A 26563-nucleotide genomic window follows, 5' to 3' on the forward strand; every position below is an offset into this window, starting at 1 on the left:
TAACTAATACTTGGATAAAGAATGATAAACATTTTTTAAACCACATTGTCTATACATATTTCTACATTTTTCATGTTTGCTTTTTTTCTTACTTGGATTTCAAGATGTAGATTAAATGAATTTCTAGATATGTATAAGAGTGAAGGCTGTCTATTTCATCTTTTTATTCCCTGAAGCAGTAAATTTTATTACTGACATGTGTAAAGTAATACAAGCTTTTGTAATAAAGTATGCTGAAATGCATTTGTTAGGAAAATAGAGATAGTGAATCCAGCTCTGATGAAGAACGGACTGTCACCACTAGGGTCATTCGACGGCGGGTGATTTTAAAGGTATCTTGCAGACCTGGTTGGTTTGATGCCTCTAGCCTTGATGTATATCCTTTTTGTCTATGCTTCGCTGACATGCTTATTATTTTGATGCAGTGTTTTGTTTTTTGTTTGTTTTTTTTTTTTTGCTGTGTCTTTGGCTGTTTATTTCCTTTGGCATGGTTTTACTTTGATTTGTTTGATGAATGTAAATATGTTGCTGTCATTATATAGCATGAAACTCTCTGAATTCAGGATAGTAGAGATGCGTCAATCCTGAATTACTGTTCTATTGCTGCTGTATATGAAAATCCTCAAAGAATGAGCAAGAGATTTGCCACTCTTCCTCAGTTTAATAACTGGACAAGTTAAAACAAAATTGTTCTATATTCTATGATAAATTCCAGAAAATATCTGATAAATTTGGTACTCTGATAAAATCTGTAGTAAAAAAGTATATGTTTAACTATTTCTGAGCTATTAAAATCATACTTATGTTTCTCTTCTGTAGCGAGATCCATGTACACCTCTCTGTGTGTGTATTAATAAGCTGTAATAATGTGTGTCAATATTTGTGGTCTCTTTCAAGATTTAAAATTCTAACAGATGTACTTATCCCTAGTATGGACTAAACCTTACATCATTTGCACTTTCTATCTCAAGACAGATGGCATGAGTTATAAAAAAAAAAAGCTGGCATCTCAATAGTTTTCTCAATTGACATGATGCCACTTCCCATGGTGCACTGCTACTGTATATATGCTCTCCTCATTTTGTCCTTTATTTGTTTCAGAAAACCAATTTAGAGTAGCTTAAAAAAATCGTAAAGACATTTTCTTTGTGCCAAAACCGCATTTTCAATAGGTCCACTGTTAAAGACAGTGAAAAGAAAAAATAATCTGTGAGCAAAGACAGTGAATCATCTTTATGAAATATTGTTTGTGGTTACTATAACAGCACAGCCATTTCCCATGAGTTTGAAATCTGCCTCTCAGCATTGGCATCCTGGGAAGGAAAGCCAAGTTGGTGTGTAAATAAATAATTAAACAAAAAAGTCACTAATTTAAGTTGTTCAGTAAAATGTACCTTTTATACTGCCCTTTACAATAGGTTATTTATAATATTACAGTGTTTTTATAGTGCATGCACAATAGCATGACATGTACAAAAATAAGAATGTCACCACCCTCATTCAAGCTGGGACTGGCAAACCTTTAAATATTAATTCTTAGTGCCACTTAGCCAATGTTCATAACAAGGTTAAAACATTTTTGAAGTTATAATTATTGTTCTGTCATGACTGCAAAAGGTGTTGGTAACGAATAGGGATACTACCTACTACCAGCTACTAAAAATACAAATCAGACAAAACGGCATGTTTACAGCATGCAAATGAAGTCGCACTATCTTTTGGTTTAAAAAAACAAAACAAATGTAATGGAAATAAGATTTTTGCCCCCATGATTTAGAGCAGATTATTCATGTAATGGTTTCCAATTATTGTCATACCTTTAATACATCTTGCAACTGAAAGCAGGTGGTAGCCCTATCAATTACAACGTTTTGTTTTGCTTAATGTCTTATGTGTCTGTTCTATATCTTACAACTTTTACATTACTTATCATACGTTCTTCAGGGAGAACAAGCGAGAAACATACCTGGTGAATCAGTGACAGAGGAACAGTTCACAGATGAAGATGGTAACATCATAACTCGAAAAGTAATGCTCTGTGAAATTCCTTTTTTAGTCTTGAGAGTTCTCTGCTGCTGCCCTTAATGTGTGAAAATACAATGTGAAATTGCTCCTTGCTTTAAATGTCTTCCTTTTTCTAGGTCATCAGAAAAGTTATCAGACGTGTGGTTGCTTCAGATGACAGGGAACGTGAAAAAGGAAAAAAGGACAGGCAGTACAAACAGGCGTTACACTTAGAGGAGGAAGACTATGCTAAATACTTAGAAACGCAAACAGCAAAGCCAGAGGTTGGCAGTATTTCTTACAGAGACTGCAGCAGCTGATGTCTGCAAAAAGATTCTGATACTCTGTTGGTTTTTTTTCTCAGAATCTTTTTTTGACAATTAGCCAGTGTTTGTTTGACTTTATTATTTGTGGAGTTGAATTGAACTGTTCTTGTTGCTTGCTTTTTGTTTTTATCGTGTTTTAATATATGCTGGAGCTGAAATTCCCCCAATGCACTGAGAAACATATATGGTTGTGTTTTGACCTGTAGTCTTTAAGAATGTGAGCAATGCAGTAATTTGGTTTTGCTCTATATTAATGTGGTGTGAATAAAGTAGCAAATCTTAAGTCTATACATATATTCTGCTATTCAATTCAATGAAGTATAATTCAGAACTATACATTGCAGTAACAAATATACAAAATATGTGGAATGGGCTTTGGAATAAACAAGTTAATTTCTGTGATCAGTGGGTGACTATCCCAGCCAAACACGAGCTTTCATTCTTACAACTTAACCCCCATCATAGTACACAGCTTGTGCAGCAGTTTTCAGTCATAGCCTTTGTGTTTTTTTGTAGTTGTGCCTGCTACGGAAAAAAAACAGCCTTCATTTATATAATCTTAGTGATTCAGGGGAAGTCACAGCATCCAACCAGTCTATGACTCACCCTTACAAACTTTAAAACAATTTATTTTTAAAGTCGTGGGGCAGGCTTTTGAATGTGCAAGAACTGACAACCAATGAGCGCCCACCTAGAAGTTCAATGCATGTAATACAGCTACAGGGAAAGAAGGAAAACAGGTGTTTTAGGCAATAAAATAAAAAAAGAGGCTTGTCTTTCTCTGATGTCTCATGTTCGTCATACGAAAAACGAATGGTAAAAGAAAAAGAAGGACTGAGATTGCAGTTGATCTCACCATATCTTTGAAAACATGTGTTCAAACATGTGGTCTATGAGGCTATCCCAAAAAACTCTAAAGTTGATTTATGTTATCTACAGACCTTTATAGTCCAACCATTTAAAGGTTCAAGAGGACCTTGATAGACACCAATTAATTGTCAAAGTGATATTCATAAGACTTTCCTAAAGACTCAGTGTAGACCATATTGACTGTAGGGAGTGTTTATAAGCAGACTCCAAACCAAAATACAGACACCGGAGACTAATCGAGCAAACAAAATCGGGTGTAATAACAAAAGTAGGACAAGTATAGCAAATTCTGCAAAGAGTAACAGACACCTAATGCCTCTGATACCTACAATATCTACATAAATGTAGTCTGTGGTTACCTAGACTAAATCACATTCTCCGCCTCTCTGGCATTTCTTCCTTCTTTGCTTCCTTTCTCCCTTTTGCTATCTGAGTCCTTATCATTGGCTAACCCCCAACTCTAAGCACTTCTGCCAATGGTGGAGGAACACCTTTTAAATAATGGCCCAAAAATGATTCTGGGCACACTCTAGTAAGTACAAACCCTCACACATTCCCCTCAGCATAAAAGAGTGCTGATGAGGAACATATGGGCTATCCTCCCAAATACACTTTTGAACCCATAATCTACTGTTTTTGAATGAGTTGATGAGGTGAAAACACATTAACAGAATTTCTTCAGTTTAATTTGAGGTCTTATGTGACCAAACTTTGTGATGGTAGAACTGCCTGCTAGTTGTTTTCAGTGATGTTGCTCAAAACGCTTAGATTACTGAATTCCTGCAATATTTTAAGAAGTAGCTACATAATGTGCACTGTTCCAAAGTGCTTTACGAAAAATGTTATGCATCATTCAATAGTGTGGTCCTTCCAAGACTTTTACTGTTAGCCTATTCTCTGACCCTTTGGCCTAAGCAATTCCTGAAGATGTTATGTTGTGAATAAGTAACAGATGTGTTGTTTTTCATTTCATATTCAATATGTCCTTGTTTAGTTGCATAGCTCACTGTTTATGTCACAAACATAATCATAGATATTTGCCCAGTGTAATAATTAAGGGGTAACCTTGGCATAAACAGAAAAATATTTAAGTCGTCTTTAATATCAGGTGCTTACTTTTACAATCCCCATGTTTTTTTTTTCTGTTGGACCAATCTTTTAAACTTAAATCAAATTAATACCTTCTCCTAATGGAATACAGCATATATTCTGGAGTATGTGTGTGTGTGTATTCTGTCTGTTAATGAACTGTATTGCAATACTTGATACTAATATTGGAGCCCTGGTGTCCTTTATGTTCCTTATTACAATGTTGCATTTGCATTACAGGTTTTGGAGCCATCACCTTTACAGAATTACTAACAAGCTAACCACCAACCTTGTATTTTTAGCATGCTGTATTTTGTTTTTAACCTTTGGTCTCAGAAAGTTATTCAAAAAAGTGATCAGTTGATTCTTGCTTCTGTTTCACCAGAGTGATGGATACAAGATTAAAGTAAAGAAGGAGGTCAGACATGTGGAGAAGAAGATGCACTCCTAATAGTAATGATGCTGTCTAAAGGTATGTTTGTGTAACATGATCAACAGAGCAGGAGGTACTAGGGTGTTGTACCGTGTTAGCCATTATGAATGTAGTGAGAAGTCAAGCAAAATGACACCTTTTTTTGGCTAACTAAAAAGATTACAATATGCAAGCTTTCGAGGCAACTCAGGCCGCTTCTTCAGGCAAGATGTGATCCTTGCCTTGATTACATTAATTACATTTTGCCTGAAGAAGCGGCCTGAGTTGCCTCGAAAGCTTGCATATTGTAATCTTTTTAGTTAGCCAAAAAAAGGTATCATTTTGCTTGACGTCTCACAACAGAGCAAGTGGAAAGTGTTTTAAAGTTATATAATGTTAAAATTAGCAGTTTAGTCACATTTTAAAAATGTTTATATTTTGAGTTCAAGCAAAAAAATGGTTAAGCATGGTTGTGTCATTAGTGAGCCATTACAATGCGACGCTTCTGTTAATATGCAGACAGTGCTAAAATAAACATACCACAAAAGGTAAAACGCTCTTTGTTATTGTGCTGCTAAATACATTTGCTGACCTGATCAGACAGTGGCATTGTCATGGGTTTACAATTCATTAGTTAGTCAAACCTTTTGTGAATCCAATGCTAAGGTGAGGACTTCTGGTCATGGCTCCCTGTAACACCATAATACAAATAAAAAGCTTCAGAAAATGTACCTTTAATTAAATCATTCCTGTAATATTAGACTAACTAAGGTAATAATAACTTGCATTGACAAATATAATACATACTATAACAGCCTGTCTACTTAAGAAATAATTAAAAGAATAATCTAAGGTGAAGTAGAAATACTTTTAATCTTGTTTTTAAAATGCTCCATTTTAACTTTAATTGCAGCACACCTAAATAAAAAATATGATATATGCTGCGAATTATAAATTTTACTTTTGAATGAATAACGAACAGTCAATCGTCGATTGAGATCTGGAAAAGTGATTTTAAATAAACATCTGATTAGCTTTTTTAAACTACAGACTGTTTTTTGAAATGTTCCTCTCAGTGTAAATGCTATAAAATGCAGTTAACCCTCATTTGACTGCTCCTGGTTGGCAACTTCAAGCTGCTGCGTTAATAAGCAACTCTATCAGTTTCAGGTTCGAGTTCAATGGAATACTTACTTACTTGCTTCCCACAGATTAATGACAGTATCATAATACAAACAACAGACCATAAGTACAGCATGCACAGTAAATACAACATTGTACATTAATTACAACACAAGATATCGTATATTTATGTATACATGTACAGGTCTGTGGTACGGTATGCATATTTATAGTTAGAAATCCACAAAGGGAGAAAATGAATCACATATCTTAAAATAGTCTTTTATTCATGAGCTACTAGGTGTCATCATGAGAGGAACATGATTAGACATACAGTAAAGGAATCAAAGGCAATATGTAGCAAATGGGGAAAAGTAGTGTGGATTAATAAGGTGGGGTTCAGAAAATTGGTCTTTTATTATTTTTATGTTCTTCTATTTAATCCTGACCATGCTGGGTCAAGTCCATGTGTCTGTTAATGGTTTTTTCATTTGATAGCCTTGATTCAGCCCGAAATCTGGTATTCTTAGTATTTAATCTGAATCTCACTTGCACCGTGTCCCAGTTAAACATATGTCTGGTTGATTTGGTATGTGCATATATCAGAGACCATGAGTCCTTCCTTCTGACAGCATTGTGATGTTCTTATATACATGTTGTGAGTGTTTTAGATGTTTGCTTTAGATATACAATTGGACATGCACTGCATGGTATACTGTATACTGCGTTTCATTTCTCGGCTGCAGATTACTTGATCTTGGCATTAAAAAGAGCTGTTTATAGAGTACTTTTCCTCTGATGATGACATCTGATAGATGTAGAAAGCTCAGGAATAAAATAATATTTTAAGATACATGATTAATTTTCTCCATATATATATATATATATATATATATATATATATATATATATATATATATATATATATATATATATAGTGAACTTGAACCCGGACACAGGCAGACAGACATCTTGAATTCACCACACACTTGTTTATTTACACTATTTACAAGCAGTCCCACACTCAACTCCCCAGTGCCTCTTGCACCGATTCCCCAAGTCCAGGCCTTACAATGCCTCTCTTTTCCTTCAGGCCTTACAATGCCCCTCGTTCCCTCAGGCCTTACAATGCCTCTCTCTCTTCTGGCCGCCTCCAGTCCTCCCGCTAGCTCCGTCCTCTTCCACCCGACTTCTGCTCCAGACTGAAGGGAGGCGGCCCCTTATATACTGCTCCCGGATGAGCACCAGGTGTTTCCGGCGTTCCCTCCTTGGCCACGCCCCAGCGTGGCGGAAGTACCGGCTGTCCTCCCGCAGCTCTCCGGCGCCACAATAAGTCTTCCCCCCAGCACTTCCTGGTGTGGCGGAAGTGCTGGGCTCCAGGGTTCCTCAGGCTCCAGGGCGCCGCCTGGCGGTGGCCACGGGCCCTACAGGGTTGGGCTTCTAAGCCCTCTACCCGTGGCCCCCAATACAACCAGGGCGATCGCCCCCTTGCGGTCTGGAGGAGGCACAAGCCCTCCTCTGGTCTTCCTGGGCGTCCCGGCTGGGCTCCATCCCCGGCCAGGGACCACACGGGATAAACCGGCATCGGGGCGGTGACCTCGGGTCCCTACAGGGTTGGGCTTCTAAGCCCTGTACCCGAGGCCCCCAACCTAACCAGGACGGACGCCCCCTCGCGGTCTGGAGGAGGCACAAGCCCTCCTCTCGTCCTCCTGGGCGTCAGGACCACTATATATATATATATATATATACAGTATTCTCCATCATTCCTGCTATACTGGAAGCCATTAACCAACTGGCAAGGCACCACATCCACTTTTTGTATAGGGTGAGTGTACATACATAAAACAACATGATTTTGCCAATGTAAAAAGACAATTTGCAACAGTGTCTGGTTTTCCTAATGTAGACAGAGTAATTGACTACACTACAGCAGATTATATAAAGGGAAAAAATATTACACCGATAACAGTAAATCTGTTTATGACTGTTTTTTTTTTCCTTTTCCTCAATACAATCAGAGTTGATCTATTGATGTCCTTATTGATAGATAATAAATAGATAAATGAACAGATAAAGGGTGACAAGACATCCTTTTTTTCCAGTGGTATCCTCTTTTTGAGACCTAGAAGAGCAGTCGCCCTAAAATCAACCAGGCTTTTCTCTTTATTGTTACTTAGACTGTATAAACAAACAAACAGCAAACCTACATATTTTATTTGATCCATGTATGGCACTTTTATGTTTTGATAGTTCATGCAGCGTAACTCACGTGCATTGTAGGGTTTGTTTAAAGAAAAGCACATTTGGCAGTTTTACTCAAATGACGTGACAGCTAGGAGGTCTAGGCAGAGCGATATTACTATTCAACAGCATCATATGCAATAATGGTGCCAAATAAATGAAAGTGCATATCTCAAGACAAGTAAAAAACTAATGATAATAATAATAAAATTAACACTCAAGTTTTCTATCAGGACATAACTAGTAAGAAGTCGAATGTGGGATAAGGAGAGCTGGTATGTTCAACGTATAGTTCACATTTATGCTGAAGTGCTCAAAAGTGCTTTTAAGAAGGGAGCTCCTCAGCAGAAGTGACAGACAATTTGGTGAGGCTATTTTCATTATGTTTTCAAATGTTCCATTAAAACTTACCATTTTTGAAACCAATGCGAACTTATCCTATGTTATATGGCTCAGAGCAGTCTTTATTTATGTTTCAAATGTTAAGATGTTAGTGCTCCATGAAAAACATTAATTTTACAATAGTATGTTATTGTGTTTTCCTATTTTGTTACTATGGAAGAGAAATAGCAACCCTGCCAGTCCTTAAAAAGTTTACTAAGTAGTTGAACATAAAATAAGGTGCTTAAGATTGTTTTAAATTATTTGTTGAAGATATGTGTCAATTTTGATTATATCACTGCCACTGGTACTCTTCTTTGAAAAACAAAGTCTGGTCACCCTAAAAAACAAACAAATATGCCTGCTTGGCAACTGCGCTATTCACACATACGCTTGTATTCACCTTGTGATGAGCTGATGCCCGTCCAGGGATTGTTTCAGCCTCATGCCCAATGCTTGCTGGAATGGACAAATCCCTGGATTGATGGATTTAATCATCCTTTTCAGAGATATTGCGGTAAGGTGCCATCAGAATTTAATGGGAGTTCCAGGCAATTCACAACACAGCAAAGCCAAACCTGTTCTCACCATGATGATATCTTGCACTACCACCTGGTGGATTCCTCCAGATTTCTGTAAAGTACACGCGCAGGTATAAACAGTAAAATGCTTGTGTAGCAGGAGCGTCCGCTGCAGTATGCGTTGCATCGCGTGAAGTATAAACCTGGCCTTAGAGGTGTAAATTTATTTATTTTCCTTCTAATTGCAACTCTCAGATAGATGCCCACATACCTGCAGAAATCCACCAGTACCTGCAAGATCTAACTCAAGGTTTTGCAGCATAGAACTAAATTTAAGAGTTGTGATCAGACACCAGCAGTTAGACTTTTTTGTGTGATCAGGAACGGGCGGTCACAGTACAAGTAAATTAAATCACAGTGCTTCCCAAAAAAAGGAAAGAAAAAACCATTAAATTCATTAAATTAAAATGTTAGCTGTGTGTAAATATTCATCTCTCCTTTCAGTGCTTGGTTGAGCCACCTCTCACGGCTATTAGAGCAAGTAGTCTTTTTGGATAAGTCACTAATGAATTTTCTCAAAGCAATGGCACAAGATTTGCCAATTGTGGGAATTGGCAGTGGGCAGTCATTTTTAAGTCTTGCCACAGATTTTCGATAGCATTAAGGTAGAGACTTTAAATGGATCAATCAAGAACATCAATTTTCTTATTTTAAGCCACTCCATTGTTGCTGTGAAATTGCCCTACTGAAATACAAACCTTCTCCCTAATTGTAGCTTTCTGGTAGTTTTTTCTGTCTTTATTGTGCTGTATTCATCATCTCTGTTTTCTTGATTAGTTTGCCAGTCCCTGACACTAAAATGCCAGCCCCCAACATGACCAAATTTTGAAGTGGGGATGGTGTTATCTGGTTGATGTGCAGGGTTAGATTTTCACCACACATATGGTTTAGTGTCCAAGACAAAAAGTTCAGTTTCATCAGACATCAAGACTTTCGAAAACATGTTTCCAGTATTTTCCAAGAGACATTTTGAAAATTCTTTATGGGCAAGGACTTCAGTTTAAGAGAATGGAGACTAAGAAGTGACTTGATTAAAGTGTTTAAAATTTTAAGGAAATTAGCAAAGTGGATCGTAATGGTGACTTTAAATGAAATTTAGGGACACGGTTGGAAACTTGTTAAGGGCAGATCTCACACAAACCTTAGAAAGTTTCTATTTAAACAAAGAACCCTAGACACATGGAATAAATTAGTAAATTGTGTGGTGGAGAGTAGGACTTTTAGGGACTTTCACATCTCGATTTGACATTGTTTTGGGCAATTTAGGTGTTAAGGATAGACAAGATTATAGGGATGAATGGCCTGCTCTTGTCACAATTACTCTAATTTTCTAATGTTCTGAATATGTACAGTGGACCCTTGACTTACGAACTCAATTTGCTCGCGAGGGCTGGTTGTAGCACAAGTTGGTAGCTGGTTGTAAGTCAAGACTATTTTTCCCATAAGAAATAATGGAAATACCCATAATGTGTTCCGAACCTCCCACAGCAACACTTACTTAACCTTTTCATAAAAAAAATGGTTGTATAATGTGCATAATTTACCAAAAAGACCAATAGTTTTTCTAGTGTACTAACCAAAAAATTATAAATAGTGCCTAGCCTACCAGAAACAACAATTTCATACTGTACTCACCATTTAAGTTGACATCTTTGGCTTGCAGGAAGGGAGGAGGAGGAGGAGAATGAAATGGAAGGTGGTTATTGTTTGGAATGAGAGCCCACTTCCATAAGAACATCAAGACTCTCTGGTGTCCTTTCTCTCCTTGGGAGAGGCTGTAGCCCACTAGGACCTGCTTCTGGCTCACTAGGTCTCAACCTTTTCGGAAATAAAAACTGGCCTAAGGTTGTCTGTTTCTGTCTTTTCTTCAACACAGTTCTGTAGTATGACATGACATTGTCATTAAGCAAGTTAATGCAACAATTAGCTTTTTCTCTGTCTGGGTGGGTCTTCTCTACAAATGTCTGTAGCTCTGTCCATTTTTTCAGGATGTCCTTTATTTCAGAAGAGGAAATTTGCTGCACTGATTGTTGATCCTCCCCCTCCTCTTCAGAAAGCTCCTCAGCTGCCATTCATTGTTGCCCAGCCAGAAATTGCTGAAGTTCCTCTGTAGACAATTCCTCTGAGTGTTCCTCCACCAGTTCCTCAACATCACCACTGTCTAAGTGCAAGCCTATGGACTCAGCTATAGTGACAATGTCATCAACCACCTGCCATCTGCCTTTTGTTTATCCACACTAATAATATTTTTTCTACCTTGTCTAACACTGTTGATCGTGACTTACTAATTTGAGTAACACCTTTAACAACACTAGCTTCCTTATACAAATTTTTTCTTTGTAAAATTGTTGGGATGGTGGATTTCGACATGCTGTACATATTAGCGAGATCGGTCACACGAACGCCACTCTCATATTTCCGCACAATTTCCTTCTTTGTTTCGATTGTGATCGCTTTCTTTACCTTCATTAGCCTCTCTTCCTTTCTTATCTTCTTTTCTAGCTTTTTTGGGACCATTTTGATAGTAATTCTCAAAATAAATTATATAAATCACTGCACTGACAGAAGTTACGTCCACAAACACACGTATCTGGGCTCCGTCTGACGCTTACGAACGCTCTCGGCTGTTTGTTTACAATCGCACAAGCGGATACACGTGACCACATTTGGGTCGTAACTCAAGACGACGGTTGTAATTCAAAACAAAAATTTTGGTCGTAAACCAAGTTGTTCACATGTCAGGCCGGTCGTATATCGAGGGTCAACTGCATATTATTTGTAAAAAATCTATCTGGATATAATGCTGAAGCATGAGTGCAGTAGCAAATCAGAGCAGTCCGTCCTTAGTTTTGAGTTGTCTTTGCAGCTACTGTAGTTTTAGTGTTTATAGATAAAATGGAGTTACGAGGTTTCACTTCCCATCCTCAATCAGTGCTTCACATGACAAAACATTTTTCCTTTCAGAAATGTGGAAAAACAATGTAAGTTTTGACTATAGATAAAAAGATAAATAATTATGGTGCTCTGTAAATGACAAAATACATTGTTAACTGATTATTAATTTACACATTTTGGCTTATAGGTCCTCCTCCTGATTGGTATCCTGGATGGTGAATACTGGAAACCCCACCTGATGTTCGATAAAATCAACAAATGAAGTGTGCCTGCTGCTTCAACACTTTAAAGCATGGTTTTTTTTACGCAAGAGGACTTTTTTGATTTAGCATGAGCATGAAAACACACTTACTTTCAACGACCTGGAGAGTGACATTTGATAACTTGATGTGCCGTGGTATTAACAGACTTTTTAGCGGTTGAATGGTGTCATCAAAAATGCTTAAAGAAAAATACAATAACTAACTGTGACCAAAGATGGCACAAATGAAAACGTAAGGGTGAACACAGAGGGACACTTTTGAATCACCTACTACACTCGCCTTATATTTTTCTTGGACCCTTAAAGCCAGGGTGTAAAATGATAAAATGATGGTTGCTTCTTTTTAACAAAACTGTCAGTGATTTTTGCTGTATATAAATTACACTGTATAAATTCTGAAATAAGTAACTTGCTTATTGTGAAGGTTCTGGCAAATGGGAAGTTTGGGAATTTAATTGGAATATTGGAGCGCTTTCACTTTTGCAAGAGAAGTACTGGGTGTAAACTTCACAGATTCCTGTACAATTATTAGCAGGTTTGAACATTTGTAAATGATAAAGCAAGCTTGATTTTAACCAAGAAAGCTTTCTTTAAAATCTGCTGCGACTTTCAGTAATTCTCATTATTGGGAATATCTGTAGTTCTGTGAAAACATTTCTTCAGAGTACTAATATTTTGATGCATGCAGTTCACCTTATTTTAATTACAAAAGTTTTCTAAGTTTACAAACAGAATATTAAAAATAACAAAACCGTTTTATTCATATAAACACAGAGCCCTAACATTTGCCACTTTCACCTGTTTTTAAAGAATACAAATAAATCAACCCACAGTCATTATACAACATGCACAACGGGCTGGAGGGAGACCTAAAATTTTTAGCATATAGAAAAAGGATAAATGCTTGCAACAATTAAACTGACGTGCTGCTCTTGAAAGCAGAGGCTTGAGAGGAAATGATTCAAATGTATATGCTGGTAGACTGGCACGCTGTAAAATTATGTTATCATGCGTATTGGCTATAAGATGTAGAAGTCTTTCTGTAAGCCGATCATTTGTAATCATCCTAGCAGTGTAATACTAGGTTTTTAAGGCTGCTGTGGTTTTAAAAAGGGCATTTTTTGGGTTTTGGTGAAATACTTCATTTTGTTAATTTTATTCATGACAACACCTAAAGCATTCATTGATAGTAGCTCTAATAACATATGTATGGAAAAATAAACACTGGATGATCTAGTTGATTATTTAAGCATAAAATAAACTGTGTTTAAACTCCAGAGTGTGTGTTCATTTTAAACAATTATTCAATGAACAAATTTTTAGTTTTTATTTGTTAAAACAGTATTTCCCAAAATGTTTTTAGACAAATGTTGTCAAATATGTGGCAGACCACCTTCAGTCAACAGCTTAACTTCTTTAAATTTACAACATATTTTGTTCTACTCACTTTGATATGATAACATTCAAATCTAGAATAAGGTAATGCTGTGGACGTCACCTGCTGCTCGAAGTTGAGGGTGTTACCTCTGACAGGGGTGAGCTCTACTAAAGTGCATTTCAAAGAGGGGCCTGTGCAATGACAGCAACAACACTGAGAGTCTGAATAAGTCTTGAAAGGGATGGGCCAACCACTGACTGTAAACAGGGGACGAGTGCAAAGGAATGGAATAAAGGCAAGTTGTGTGCAAAAAACTCAGATGGCGGGCTCTGTGGCAGTTGTTTTAATGGCACTTCCCATAGATCCAACATTTTGGAGTGTGAAAGAGTCAGGGAGTAGCTGGATCTTAATAAATGAATAAATATATCTGAATAATAGGTGCCTAAAATCGTCATTTTGTGTGGCATCACAACTCTCATCTCGGTGCTTGTCTCAATATTGTTAAAAAATACTCCACATGAAATAAGTTTTGCCTTTTTTATATGTTACTTATCCCATGTTATTTGTAAATGTAGAAACATGCAGCTGAAGAGGAGACTTTGGCAGTTTTGGCATTAGCCTGATGGACTCCTCTCATTTGTTAAATTTCTTATGTCCTTATGTAGTGATGGCTGAGAAAAATGTTTAACCTAATCTTTTAATGGGGAACAAAGATAATAAAGTTCCTGACACAATAGTCACCAATAGAAACTAATGTTTAATATTAGCAAACAGTTTTAAAATGATCACAAAAAAAATCTGTTTCCTCATATTGCATAATTCATACATCAGGCATCCAGTCGTATTCACACAACATCCCGAACACATGTACTTTACCTAAAGTATTGTTAAATAGACTCCTTCCAGCAAATCCTCTTATAACACCGCATAACATTCTCAAACCCGCTCAATCTAATTTCGGGCTGCAGAAGGTTGAGGCCTCTCTTGGCGACATCGGAAGTAAGACAGAAACCACTTTGATGACAAATTCCTTTTGTCGTTGGAATCGTCCTTGGATTTCAAGGTTCTTAAGTATTTCTGGTATATGAGGACCGAGTGCCACAACAGTAATACCAAAAAGAGAACCAAAAGACAGGAGGGTCAGTAACAGTTCATAGATGGTTATTGTAACACTTACATATTCATGCAAATGACTAATAAGGAGCAATGCAATACACATATTTAAACAATAGCTCGTATCAGGGCTCGAACCTGGAGTTAAAAGCTGAGACCAAAGGGGCATCCTTCATATAAGCAGGCAGATCATTCCACAACTGTGTGGCCCTGTGGCTAAAAGCTTGACCTCCTACTATTATTTTGTTATTTCTTGGAATCTTTAATAGGACGAAATCTTGAGATCTTAATATAAGTTATGATAACTTCAGCTAGGTAAACAGGGCCTTGGCGATTTAAGACTTTATACAGTATATTAAAATGAGGTTTTACAAATCAACTCTAGCTTAACTGGAAGCCATTGTGGCAGTTTAAGAACAGGAGTTATGTGGTTGTTCTTTCTAGTTTTTGTAATGATTTTTGCAGCATCATTTTTAATTAACTGAAATCTGTATAGAGAACAATTTGAACAGCCTGTGAATAATGCATTGCAGTTGTCATGTTAGAAATGAATGCATGAATTAGACAGACAGACAGATAGATAGAAGCAAAGAATAGAATAAATAAGTAACCTGACCATAACACTAAAGCTGCATGGTGACTACTTTTTTAGAAATGAAAAGTAAAATTTTACTAAAACTACAATTACTAAGCATTCTTGGGTCTCGATCTGATTCATTTAAGCCTATGTCGAATTACGTGACATTTAGAGAATACGTGCCGACCTTCCAGCGCAGTCATGTTTACCCCTTTATTGTAACAACGTGCTGCCTGATAGAGCCGGCACTGTTCAAAATGTTTACAGGCATGACAAGTTCAGCCACAGTCTCAGCACTCTTTTGTCTTTTTTCCATTCTGTTGTGGCGTGTAAAACATGAGACATCAGACAGAAGAGCTTTTTTTTCTGTTGAGGTCCAAAACTCATTCCTTATTCCTAATTGCTGCATTATATGCGATGCATTTCCTTTTGTTTGATTTTATCAGAGTGAGTCGTGAAACAGTAGGACTGAGTCATATTATGTGACTGCCATCATGGGGAACATGCCGATGACTGCCTCTGACTTGCTAAGATTATGTAAAAGTAGATTATAAATGAAAATCACTGGAAACGTCACGTAATGTGACATGGTTTTTAGTGTCATCACCATGCCATTTTGAGATTTGTTTTTCATGGGTGCTGCCATTTTCCTATTGATTTCTTTGTCCATAGTCATGTTGTTTGTAGTGAGAGCACCTGTTCCTGGTCACATGGTTTGCCTGAGTCATTATGCGTGATGCCATTGTGTTGCTTCTATAAAAGATGGTGGTGTGCATAATGTGCTATCAAAGCTTTGAATTTAGTTAGATGTCAAGTAAAATGACACCTTTTATTGGCTAACTAAAAAAGATTACAATAAGCAAGCTTTCAAGGCAACTCAAATGGCAATGATCTTGCCTGAAGAAGTCATGTCATGTGACGTTATCAGTGCAACCATTCAAAGATCAGTATTATGAAAAACAATTTGTCTAATTTGTAGGTCAACTCTCAAAGTGAAGTTTGACATGTGGTATTTTTGAAAGTTGCCTCAAAAGCTTGCATATTGTAATCTTTTTAGTTAGCCAATAAAAGGTGTCATTTTACTTGACATCTCACAACATTCATCATGGCTAACACAGTCCAACACCCTAGTACTATAAGCTTTGAATTAAAAACAGGTTTAGGATAGTTGGGTGTCACGCATCCTCGCCTGATGTTCACCTTCCAAGCTCATTAGAGGTAAGCCCTGCCACTCTGTGACACGAGGGGTCACTGTCACTGATGGTATCATCTATTCTTTCTCCCAAAGATGCGAGAAAGCACCCAATAATGGAAACTGACTCCGCCCCTTCCGGTCCACTATAAAGCGAGGCACTCTTGTCTCATTCTGGAGAGAGCAGACTGCAAGACAGAGATCCTACCTAAATATAAACTGCTGTACAGAACCTTGAATCACCATGAGTCCTGCTTGCCAAATTTCCCTTTGTTTCTTTGTAATTATTCAGGTCATTAAGCGCCTGTTTATTTTGGGACTCCGCAATTATTAAAAGAGGGGACACAGATGATGCCCTAACATTTCTTTCTGTGGACATTGTGCTCTTTCGGTCAACGACTAGGTTTTCTTCTCTTGACTCTGTCTGATGTTGCTTTTGTGCTGTAACTTTCACACTCAGTGCTGTCATGTTTACTTTGACTTACACCTCCACCTCATCTCTGGCAAATGTTTTGGTTCTTCCCTTAATAAACTTTTTCATTTCCTAGTTAATTTCAATTATCCAAACAGTACAGTACAATATGTAGTGAAATGCTTAGCTGCTCAACTCCAATGACCGTGCCTTTAAGAAGAAGAATAAAAGCACAATAACAATAACACATGGCTTTATAAATGTCATAAATCATTAACAGAATTAGAAATATGTGATAGTAATAAATAACTTAATAACTTAATATAAGAGAGTTCCCAATAGGGCATCATGTAGTTCTGGACAGTTTACTTCCTCAAGCTGACCTCTTCTTTGAGTCTTTGGTCCAATTCCTTCTTGGCTTTAATACTGAGCTTCTGTGCTCCATTGTTTGCCATCTTGCAAATTGTCCTGTCCGCTGTTTTAGGGCTTCCATGCCTTCATCGTAATCCTTCTTGCTTTGTGTTTTGCCTTTGTTATGTTTTTGTTCTTCTCTGTTCGCTTAGACAGTTCACCAGTTTTGGCATTCTGATTTTTAACTTTCTATCACACAATCATTCATCTGGTGATTGTTATGAAATGCAGTAAGAAAATGCTAAAAAATAAAGACAGGCCTCCTAAAATCTAGGCCCAGGCTTGATGCCTACTGTTCAGAAAGGGCCCACCACCCACTTTAAAGGAGCCTTCAACTCTGACTTCTGTTTCAGAGCCCAAGTGGGACCGGCGGGTGAGCGACAGACGTTCTGCTGAATCCTGCAAAACAATCGTGTTTATTTGTCATCTCAGAGTGCTGCAACACGGCTGTGTAAGGAAAAAAGTAGAAGCAGAGCTGGCACTGGATTACTTGTGTTTTGTGTGTTGTATTGTATTGACCCTATTGCATGCCCAACCTACCTGGAAGGGGGTCTCTCTCTGAAGACCCTATAAATTCTCTTTCCTGGGCACTTTATACAGCTATAGGAGTTACTGGCCCTTCCTCATATGAACTTTCTTTCACTCATTGTCTCTCCTTTCGTGTTCCCTTTCTGCAGGTTCACATTGTTTGCTTCCACATTTCATCATCACCTGAATGGGGTGAAGTTTTCATGGCAGGCCTAACCAGTGCCCTGAGAGAAGGTGCCACAGAGCCCAGATGAGAGCTAAGAGACAGAATTGCAGAAATGCCTAGTAGGTGGCTTGAGTAATAGAGTGTTTCCCTGGTGTTCTGCTCCAATAGTTTGTGTTTTAACGTCCTCAAGAATGGGTCAAGTAGACAGCTTATGGAGGGAATGTCAGTATTTTGGAGTCTTTAAGCCAAAATATTGTTCACAGTAGATTATGATGGACAATGGGAAATCCTCATATTTACTTCTATGGCATTACCCTATAAAGTGAAAGAAAGATCAGATCAGGAAAGACCTCGCACTGTATAAAGGTCCATACCTAAGTAGGGCTCTAAGAAGGAGTATATAAAGACCACCAAGGTACAGGGAGGTGCAGGATGGTCTTCACTTTAATGTTGACTCTGACCTGGGAAGTAACCCCATGATGTTCTTCTATTAAGGAAAATGGCAGAGAAAAATATCTAACAAACAGACCAGGAGAACAGATGAATCCAAAGTCCAAAACAAAATGCAGATCAAAAGTCAGAAAAAAGGAAATTAAACGACATAGCAAAGTCCCATTTGTAAATCAGAATCAACGTCAAAATAAACACTTGAAAAGTTCTGATTCCCTCAAAGATGTTCAAAGAACTAATTTGAAATTGTTTCTGATTGTCCAGCAGCACGGGTGCTAAGACCTTCACGCTGGTATCTTTTACAAGTGATGACATAACATGTCACCTGACCCCCCATTTCAGGTGATGTCCAATAGGCACAACAATGGCGGTGCGGTCGAAACACACAGAGTGGCAACTCTGCTCAAAATAAACCAAAATGGTGCTATAATAACACTACAAAAATTCAATAAAAATATGAATGTAAATTAAAGCATTATACTACCATCTCCAACTCCAACGTCGACATAAGTTTCTTAGCCCGTACATGAAACGAAAGATATGCAATACAAAAATCTGTACTTAATGGTTAGAGGAGGTGCTGGAAGTGATTTCCTTGTGCGTCAGTACACTTTTCTGCACGCCACACCATATTGTCTTAGACGCGACGCAGCTCGGCTGCTTCAATTTTTCCAATTTCACTCCGAATATTGTCCTTCAGTTCTTCTAATGTCTTTGGATTATTGACATACACTTTTCCCTTCAGATTGCCCCACAGGTAAAAGACGCAAGTGGATAGGTCCGGTGATCTTTGTGGCCACAAACCTTTGCTGACAGTTTGTTCCTCTGTGAAGACATTGTGAATTTGAGAAAGTGAATCGCGAGAAATGTGACATGTCACTCCATCCTGTTGAAAGATGGTGTACCCACTGGCTCACAGCTTCCTTACTAATGCACAGTTGGGGCTGCTGACCCTGTCGCAGTAATGAGGCTCCACGATCGTGACAGCACCTGCCAAGCCAGCCGGTCAGAGACAGTTCGGTTTTTCAGGCGCCACTCTTTATAACAAAGTTAAGTTCTACTGGTTAAAAAAAAACATATTGTTACACATTTGTCAAGAACACTTTCATAATAGCATCTAGCGTTTAGCTCATATTACTAATTTTCATTTTTAATGTACAGCCTCATGACATCATTTTATAGGCTTGTTCTTCATAAGTATCACCACTTTGTGGTTTTATTATCTTGGACTTGATCATTTTGGATCTTTGGACGTGCCACATTGCCAACCATGAGACTCTTGCGCTGTGTGACCCGTGATGTCAGTATATAAAAGATGACCTTAAAGTGCATAACTTACAGAAGGGACTCGGGTTTTAGCTTCAGTTTCATGTTCACATCAGCTTTGGTCTTGCTGCTTCAGTTCTGATCGATGATCTTCAACAAACCTTTGGGTAAACCGTTCAAGATAGACCTCATTGATTTCTGGCAGCCACTTTAGATAAATTGTCCAGTAGGACACGTCATGCATCCCATTTGAAAATCTAAAATGATAAAAGTCTCAGTGGTCACGGCCTGCTGACAGGGAGACAATTCATTAGCAGACCTTAGTGCTGTCTACAAGGATTTTAAGGAGGCGAAGTGGAAGTGGACATATTGTTTCTATATTTCCATTTTACTTTGTATGTGTGCATTGCTACACCTTTTCAATGGGAGGGTGCTAAGATGTGCAGTAAGCTCTTCACAACATGTATTTATTTGTTTCATATAAAACATATAGTGCTTTAGAAAAAATAAATAAATAAAGTACAAAAGATAAAAAATAATAATGATTTACATAATTCAGTTAAACAGTAACAGAAATGGTAAAGTCCTGATTAAGTGGCTGCGTTCATTTTACAGTAAGTCTTACAGTAAGTGATTGTAATGACAAGTATGATGCTGTGTGTATGATGGCCTCGGAAGACAGGAAAATAATGTAACCCTAACCCTGCAGGTGCTCAAGGGCCCAAAGACCACTCTGACTGTAGCTCACTTTTGCTATGAGGCGCCATCCCAGCAGATTCAGGGTCATGTCGAAATTTCTTCCAGCATCACAGGTCGCTGCACCAGAGTACGTTGATCAGATGTCAGCGGCACAAAACGCCGCCTGAGAAAACTGGAGATGAAAACAGAAAAGAGCAGAAATTAGGGGATGGCTGCAGATCGGTGAAGTACTGTAGGTGATACTGCAATACTTAGTAGAATCTATTAGGAACGGCACAAAAAGGGGGGGATTATGGTGATCACACCACACCTTCTGGGGTCAAGGGCAATTCAGAAGCTTTTCTAAATCATTCTCTTTATTATGCCACTTGCCAAATGGATGTACTTTGATGTCGTCACTGGCTACAGGGTCTTCTTCAAGGGTCTTCAGTGGAGTACCACACTGGGGGTGCACTGCCCTTTTCTCTCTAATCATGAAGCAGCTTCCTTCATGAGTATTTTGGCGTGCGTGTGTGGTTTTTTTTGCTCCAGTTACTACTACTCAGTCTTTTAAAATCTCTTGTCCCCCGAAAGGTAAGGGTGTGCCCACATCTGTCACCAAATGTACCTTTTAAATGAAAAGAAAAGAAGCTGCAGCACAAAACTCCCACATGATGCTTTTGTTTGTATCTAGCAGCAGCCATCAATATTAATGAACATTCTCTTTGTGTCCTGTTTTATCAGCAGCTTACTAGAGATCTGCAAAACGAGAGTAGGCTGGGGGGTGGTGGGCTGCTTTATTGTGTGAGGCTTTAAAAGACACTTAGACTGTGATGCAATGGTCGAGCCGCAGGAGTCACTTCATTATTGCTTTAATATTTAAGGCAAGGCACTAATGGAGGACCTTACCTTTTGCTCAGTGCCATCTGGACTGACCCCAGCACCCAGCATGCTGTGCTTTTAAAAGATACAGTAAGGCACCTGATAGGCACAGCTGACCTGCCTTCCCCCCATGTCAACAATTACCCATGGACTTTGTGAGGACACTAATTCAGCAGTGCCATGGAGAATCAGCAGCCTGTCAGCAGTCTGACATTCAAGTCAGGTTTGGACCACTGGAGGTCCCATTGACCAGAGCTCCCAGGCTGATTTCCAGTTTAATGTTAGCTAATCGACATGAACACCAGACCACCATGCAGAATACACGGAGACTGGATTTCATCTGTGAGACCATAGGCCTAATAAGCTTGCAAGTCTCTTTTAGGTAATTATTATTTGTACATTATTTTATATAATGCATGTCAAACACTTTACATTTACAAGAAGTGCTTCCGAGACACACTGAACGTCTGCTTGTCCTTCACACAGCAAATGTCAACTCAATCGGTGAAGTCATTTAGCACAGTTCAGAGGGAGATGGGGCAGTGGCTTTGAACATCCCGTGTGCCGCCATACTGTCACATCCAGCTGTGTCACAGGTTGGTCTAGAATGGACCACCATCCAAAACAAAACTTTCAGCCTACCGTAATTCTGTCACGAGAAAAAGACAATGGCCGACAAGTCTTATGGAGGGAAACCAGAGAGGGAGAGACAGCTAGTATCTGAGGCCAGCAGGGGTGCTGAAGAAAGAGGGTCCTTATCACAGAGGCCACATGACAGGCCCTGACTGCTCTCTGAGGTCCACTCATGTCAAGTCAGCTAAGAAGCACATAAGTGTGTGTCTGCACTCAGTGAAGAGCGGCGTACAAAAACAAGGTGTATTGTAGTATTGTATTCTCTCATTCTGTCTTAAATAAAATTCCCTTCAATAACTAATTTCTTATTACTAAATTAGTTTCAGATATTTAAATACTGCTCTCATGTGCTTGTGGTTGATATGATTTAATTTTAGGCACAGCATACTGCTGCTTTTTCTTCCATAATTACTCCCTTAATTCTTGAATAATCTTTTTAGTAGTTCTTTTACATTTTCTATTGTTTTGAAATTTTGTGCTGCATTGTATGTATTCTGCATTGTATTTGCTTTAAACTCTAATTAACATCTGGCCAAATGTCTCCTACCTTTCTGTTCATCCCAGTTTGTTTGCCACATCCTCCTCATATGTGCCTTACTAAACTTATATTTGCAACATTTTGGTTATTCTGTTTATGCTTTGCCACAAAACTGTTAGTTTACTGTATTATGATCACTTGACCTTAAGGGTGCAGTGGCCTCCACGTTCTAAAATCTGTCATTACTATTGGAAAACATTAAGTCCTGAGAGGCTGAACATCTTCAGATAAATTGATTTGTGTTTTATTTTTTTATTATTAAAACATCCATCCATCCATTTTCTAACCCGCTGAATCCGAATATAGGGTCACGGGGGTCTGCTGGAGCCAATCCCAGCCAACACAGGGCACAAGGCAGGAACCAATCCTGGGCAGGGTACCAACCCACCGCAGGACACACACAAACACACCCACACACCACGCACCACGCACACACTAGGGCCAATGTAGAATCGCCAATCCACCTAACCTGCATGTCTTTGGATTGTGGGAGGAAACCGGAGCGCCCGGAGGAAACCCATGCAGACACGGGGAGAACATGCAAACTCCACGCAGGGAGGACCCAGGAAGCGAACCCGGGTCTCCTAACTGCGAGCCAGCAGCGCTACCACTGCGCCACCGTGCCGCCCTATTAAAACATTATATCTTTTAATATATCCTTGTTTATCATGGTGAAATGAAGACTGGAAACGTGCCGTGTATTGGCTGGAAATGCAAGAAAGAATTTCGCTGTACTTTGTGTGCATGACCATATTTATACAACTAATACTGTATTTAAACCTCAGACATTTGAAAACTGGGAAAATATCATCAAGTGTGGTTGTAGTTTCATTTCATTTATGTTAGGTAGAATGCCTAGAGGGGACTGGGCAGTCTCATGGTCTGGAATCCCTACAAATTTTATTTTTTTCTCCAGCCGTCTGGAGTTTTTTGTTTTTCTGTCCCCCCTGGCCATTGGACCTTACTCTTATTCAATGTTAATTAATGTTGATTTATTTTGTTTTCTTATTGTGTCTTTTATTTTTCTATTCGTTATTGTGTAAAGCACTTTGAGCTACTGTTTGTATGAAAATGTGCTATATAAATAAATGTTGTTGTTGTGGTTGTTGTAGTGTAATATTACCGCAACCCTGGTCTGGATTAGGCCAGTTAGAAAATGACACCATATCATCAGATATGATAAGTCATGGATCCTGATGATTTACTCCTTTGAGAAGACCAGAATGATGCAAAAGCCCATTAGCCCACAGATCCATTCTGCCAGGTAACAGAATAAATGACAAATATTAATCTCCTGCCCTACGTGTAGCTTCAGCACCTTTCCTTGGTATCCTCGTGTGTCTGAACATCTCCTGACCGGCGCTCCCTCTCTCGATCACATTCCCATAATGCCTGTCTCTCAGGCTTTTATTTTGAGATGACCTGCTAACCTCCTGCCTGGTTTTATACTTTGCATCTGTGAAGGTGACTCTCACACCATATCTCTGACTGCTTTACTCCTCCTTGTGCATCTCACACTCTCACCTCCTCTTTCAATGCATCACCAAAGCCAAATAGAGCAATCCGCTTGCTTAGACTAGGGCCTGGACACACAGACCTTGGTAATTTATTATATAGCAGACTGATCATCTGCAGCATGTACGATGTGTTCTCTGCTGTTCCTTGGAGAACCCTCAGCCTATATACTGAGGCTAGGAGGCGAGTCCCTGAGTGGTTCATTGTGTGATTGTGTTGGAGGTGTAAGTATTGTTTTTCTTTGTTATTTCTGGTTTCTTGATTTATTGATTCTGATTTTATGATCACTGTTTACAGGATTGCGGATTTTGACTTGTTTGCTTTGGATTGACTTTGGGCAAATCCTTTACCTGTATTTTGCTTTTTTGCCATTGTGTGATTTTCAAATAAATATCTTTATTTTTTTTTTAATTTTTTAAAGATTTTTTTTTCATCTTCTCTCGATTTGAATGTTCAAAGAATCCATCTTTTTCACATTCCAGAGTTCGAATGCTAAATTAGAAAGAAATTTGATCTGGAGTACAAATGATGCTTCTACATTCAAATTGTGCATGCAGTAAAACAAATACAGCAACAGATAAGTGTTAGTGATGAGCGAACGCTGCCGAGTTTGCCTTCTGTGAGCTCCAAGAAATCACGGAAATGTTTGTAATATTCTACTAGATTTGACTGGATTATAATAGTGAAATCATCTTTAAAGTGTCAGTGATGCCTAAGGAAATGTCTGCCAACTACACTGGACCTATTATTATGGCCAAAAATGTGACCTGAGCTGTGTGGCAGCAGTGCCAACCACTGTACCACCGTGCCTCAGTGAGATCAAAGAAGAAATAACACAGTCAGAGATGTGCAATTTGTCAAAACAATGCAGAAATGCTGAAATCGTAGTCAAAATTTAGAAAAAATGTAGGTCTTCAAGGTTTGTTTTTTATCTGCACATGGCTAATTATACATACACAGGGCACACGCCTCCTTCTCTTATACTGTTGTGGAACTCAAAGATTGACCTGCACATTTGGCAGAAAGCAGAGATAACTTGTTATTTATTTACTTGTTTTCCCAATGTTGGCCATTACAGCTCCATGGGATGGCATGATGGCCTCACAAAGCATTATGGGGAGCTGGAGAAAAAAGTTCTCCTAAACCAGCCGAATTATCAGTAAATAACTCGACGAATAAGGGCGAACACAAACACAGCTAATTTGTAGCAAATAACGCTTTGGCGAATTTCAGTGATGAACACTAGTGGCCACTCTCGCTGTGTGTTTGCTATCTCTGTACCCCTTATTATTGTAAGTGGCAGTCCTCCCAGGCAAACGTTGCCATAGGCGCATCAGCTATATAAACATGTTCAGCACCATGATCAGCTGATGCTGGTACCTCATTTTTGTTTTCGATCTTGATCTCCTGATCTCTTGCACCAAAATTGGTATATGATGAGTCAGAGTCCAATTCAGATGAATACAATTTATGCAAAATGTTGTCAATTAAGTATTTTGTATTGCGCAGATGCCATTTTTGCTGTTGTTTGCTCTTTGCTACTCATGCACACACAAGGATTAGAGGTTATAAGTTAACGAGTCTAACATTCCTCCAATCAAAGAGACACTACCTTCATCATAAATGCAAGTTTTTTCAATGTTTACAGCTGATTATCACTCTCACCACTTCAGTTGACAAAAGTCGACATCCACCCTAAAAGTTGTCGAATCTTGAAAAGCTAAGGGTACACATTACATATGAATTTCTTTTTTTACCTCTAAATTTTGGGCTAAATCAGCATGCGCTTTATACATAAGTGTGAATTATATGTGAGATTTTATGGTATTCAAATATGTGAAAATTTTGGGTCCTAGTGCAGAGTGTCCTCTTTCAAAAAAAGTCATTCCAATCATCTCTTCCCATGATGGTTCCCTATCTTCAAAGGAGTTTGTTGGCTCACTGAGGGTTTTCAAGGTCTTTCCAATCTTCAGCTCCACCTCTTGGGTTGGTGTGAGTGCTAAAGAGTTATTTCTCTACTTCCTCCTTTGATGCCTTGAGTTCCCTCATCTTTGTCCACCAGGAGTTTAGTTGGGTAGGTACATGGATTTTTAGCAAACTGTTCCCTATGCTTTATTCTCCTCTGTCCCTTCAGTGATACTAAGCATGGTGTAAGTATGCCATTCCTATTGAAAGAACATCCACAAAGGTCATTGAACTGGAAAAGAAGTTATGCAGAAATGATGGTTTCAGCAAACACTTTCATAGGGAATAAGAGGGTAGGATAATATAGATTTGTGGAAGAAGGTGGAAAACAAGAAGGAAAAAAAAAACAACTTTGACTGGATTAAGAACTGGACACACTGTTAATAATTCATCTGGATTTTGTAGGCACTATGATCAGCAAGAAACAGTAAAACATGTTGTGAACGATAGGGGGCGCTCTCGCTCCCTTGAACCCCTGTCCACGACTCCAGACACCAGGTAAAAGTCCAAATGTTGACTTTATTTTCTTGCCACAGTGCACAAAGCACACTCTCCACCACAATTCTCATTAAACTCACAATAAACCACAATAATACACAAATAACCAATCCTCCAGCTCCCAGACGCGTTGCCACCCTTCCACCCAGCTCAGCTCGCCGTCTGGGAGCTCCCACAA

General features: G+C 38.6%; 1 protein-coding gene across 10 annotated transcripts in view; it reads left to right on the top strand.

The window, feature by feature from the left end:
• ank3b (ankyrin 3b) overlaps nucleotides 1–13460 on the top strand; it is a 633883-nt gene extending 620423 nt beyond the window's left edge. For all 10 annotated transcript variants that reach the window (XM_039771398.1, XM_039771378.1, XM_039771390.1 and 7 more), the window contains 5 exons: nucleotides 252–332; nucleotides 1945–2028; nucleotides 2142–2288; nucleotides 4675–4761; nucleotides 12109–13460. In XM_039771398.1, coding sequence (XP_039627332.1) covers nucleotides 252–332; nucleotides 1945–2028; nucleotides 2142–2288; nucleotides 4675–4740 — 378 coding nt within the window. In that variant the 3' untranslated portion in view covers nucleotides 4741–4761; nucleotides 12109–13460. The remainder of the gene's footprint in view (nucleotides 1–251; nucleotides 333–1944; nucleotides 2029–2141; nucleotides 2289–4674; nucleotides 4762–12108) is intronic.
• The last annotated feature ends 13103 nt before the right edge of the window (nucleotides 13461–26563 follow it).

The sequence above is a fragment of the Polypterus senegalus genome, chromosome 1, assembly GCF_016835505.1.
Source record: "Polypterus senegalus isolate Bchr_013 chromosome 1, ASM1683550v1, whole genome shotgun sequence".
Lineage (NCBI taxonomy): Eukaryota > Metazoa > Chordata > Cladistia > Polypteriformes > Polypteridae > Polypterus > Polypterus senegalus.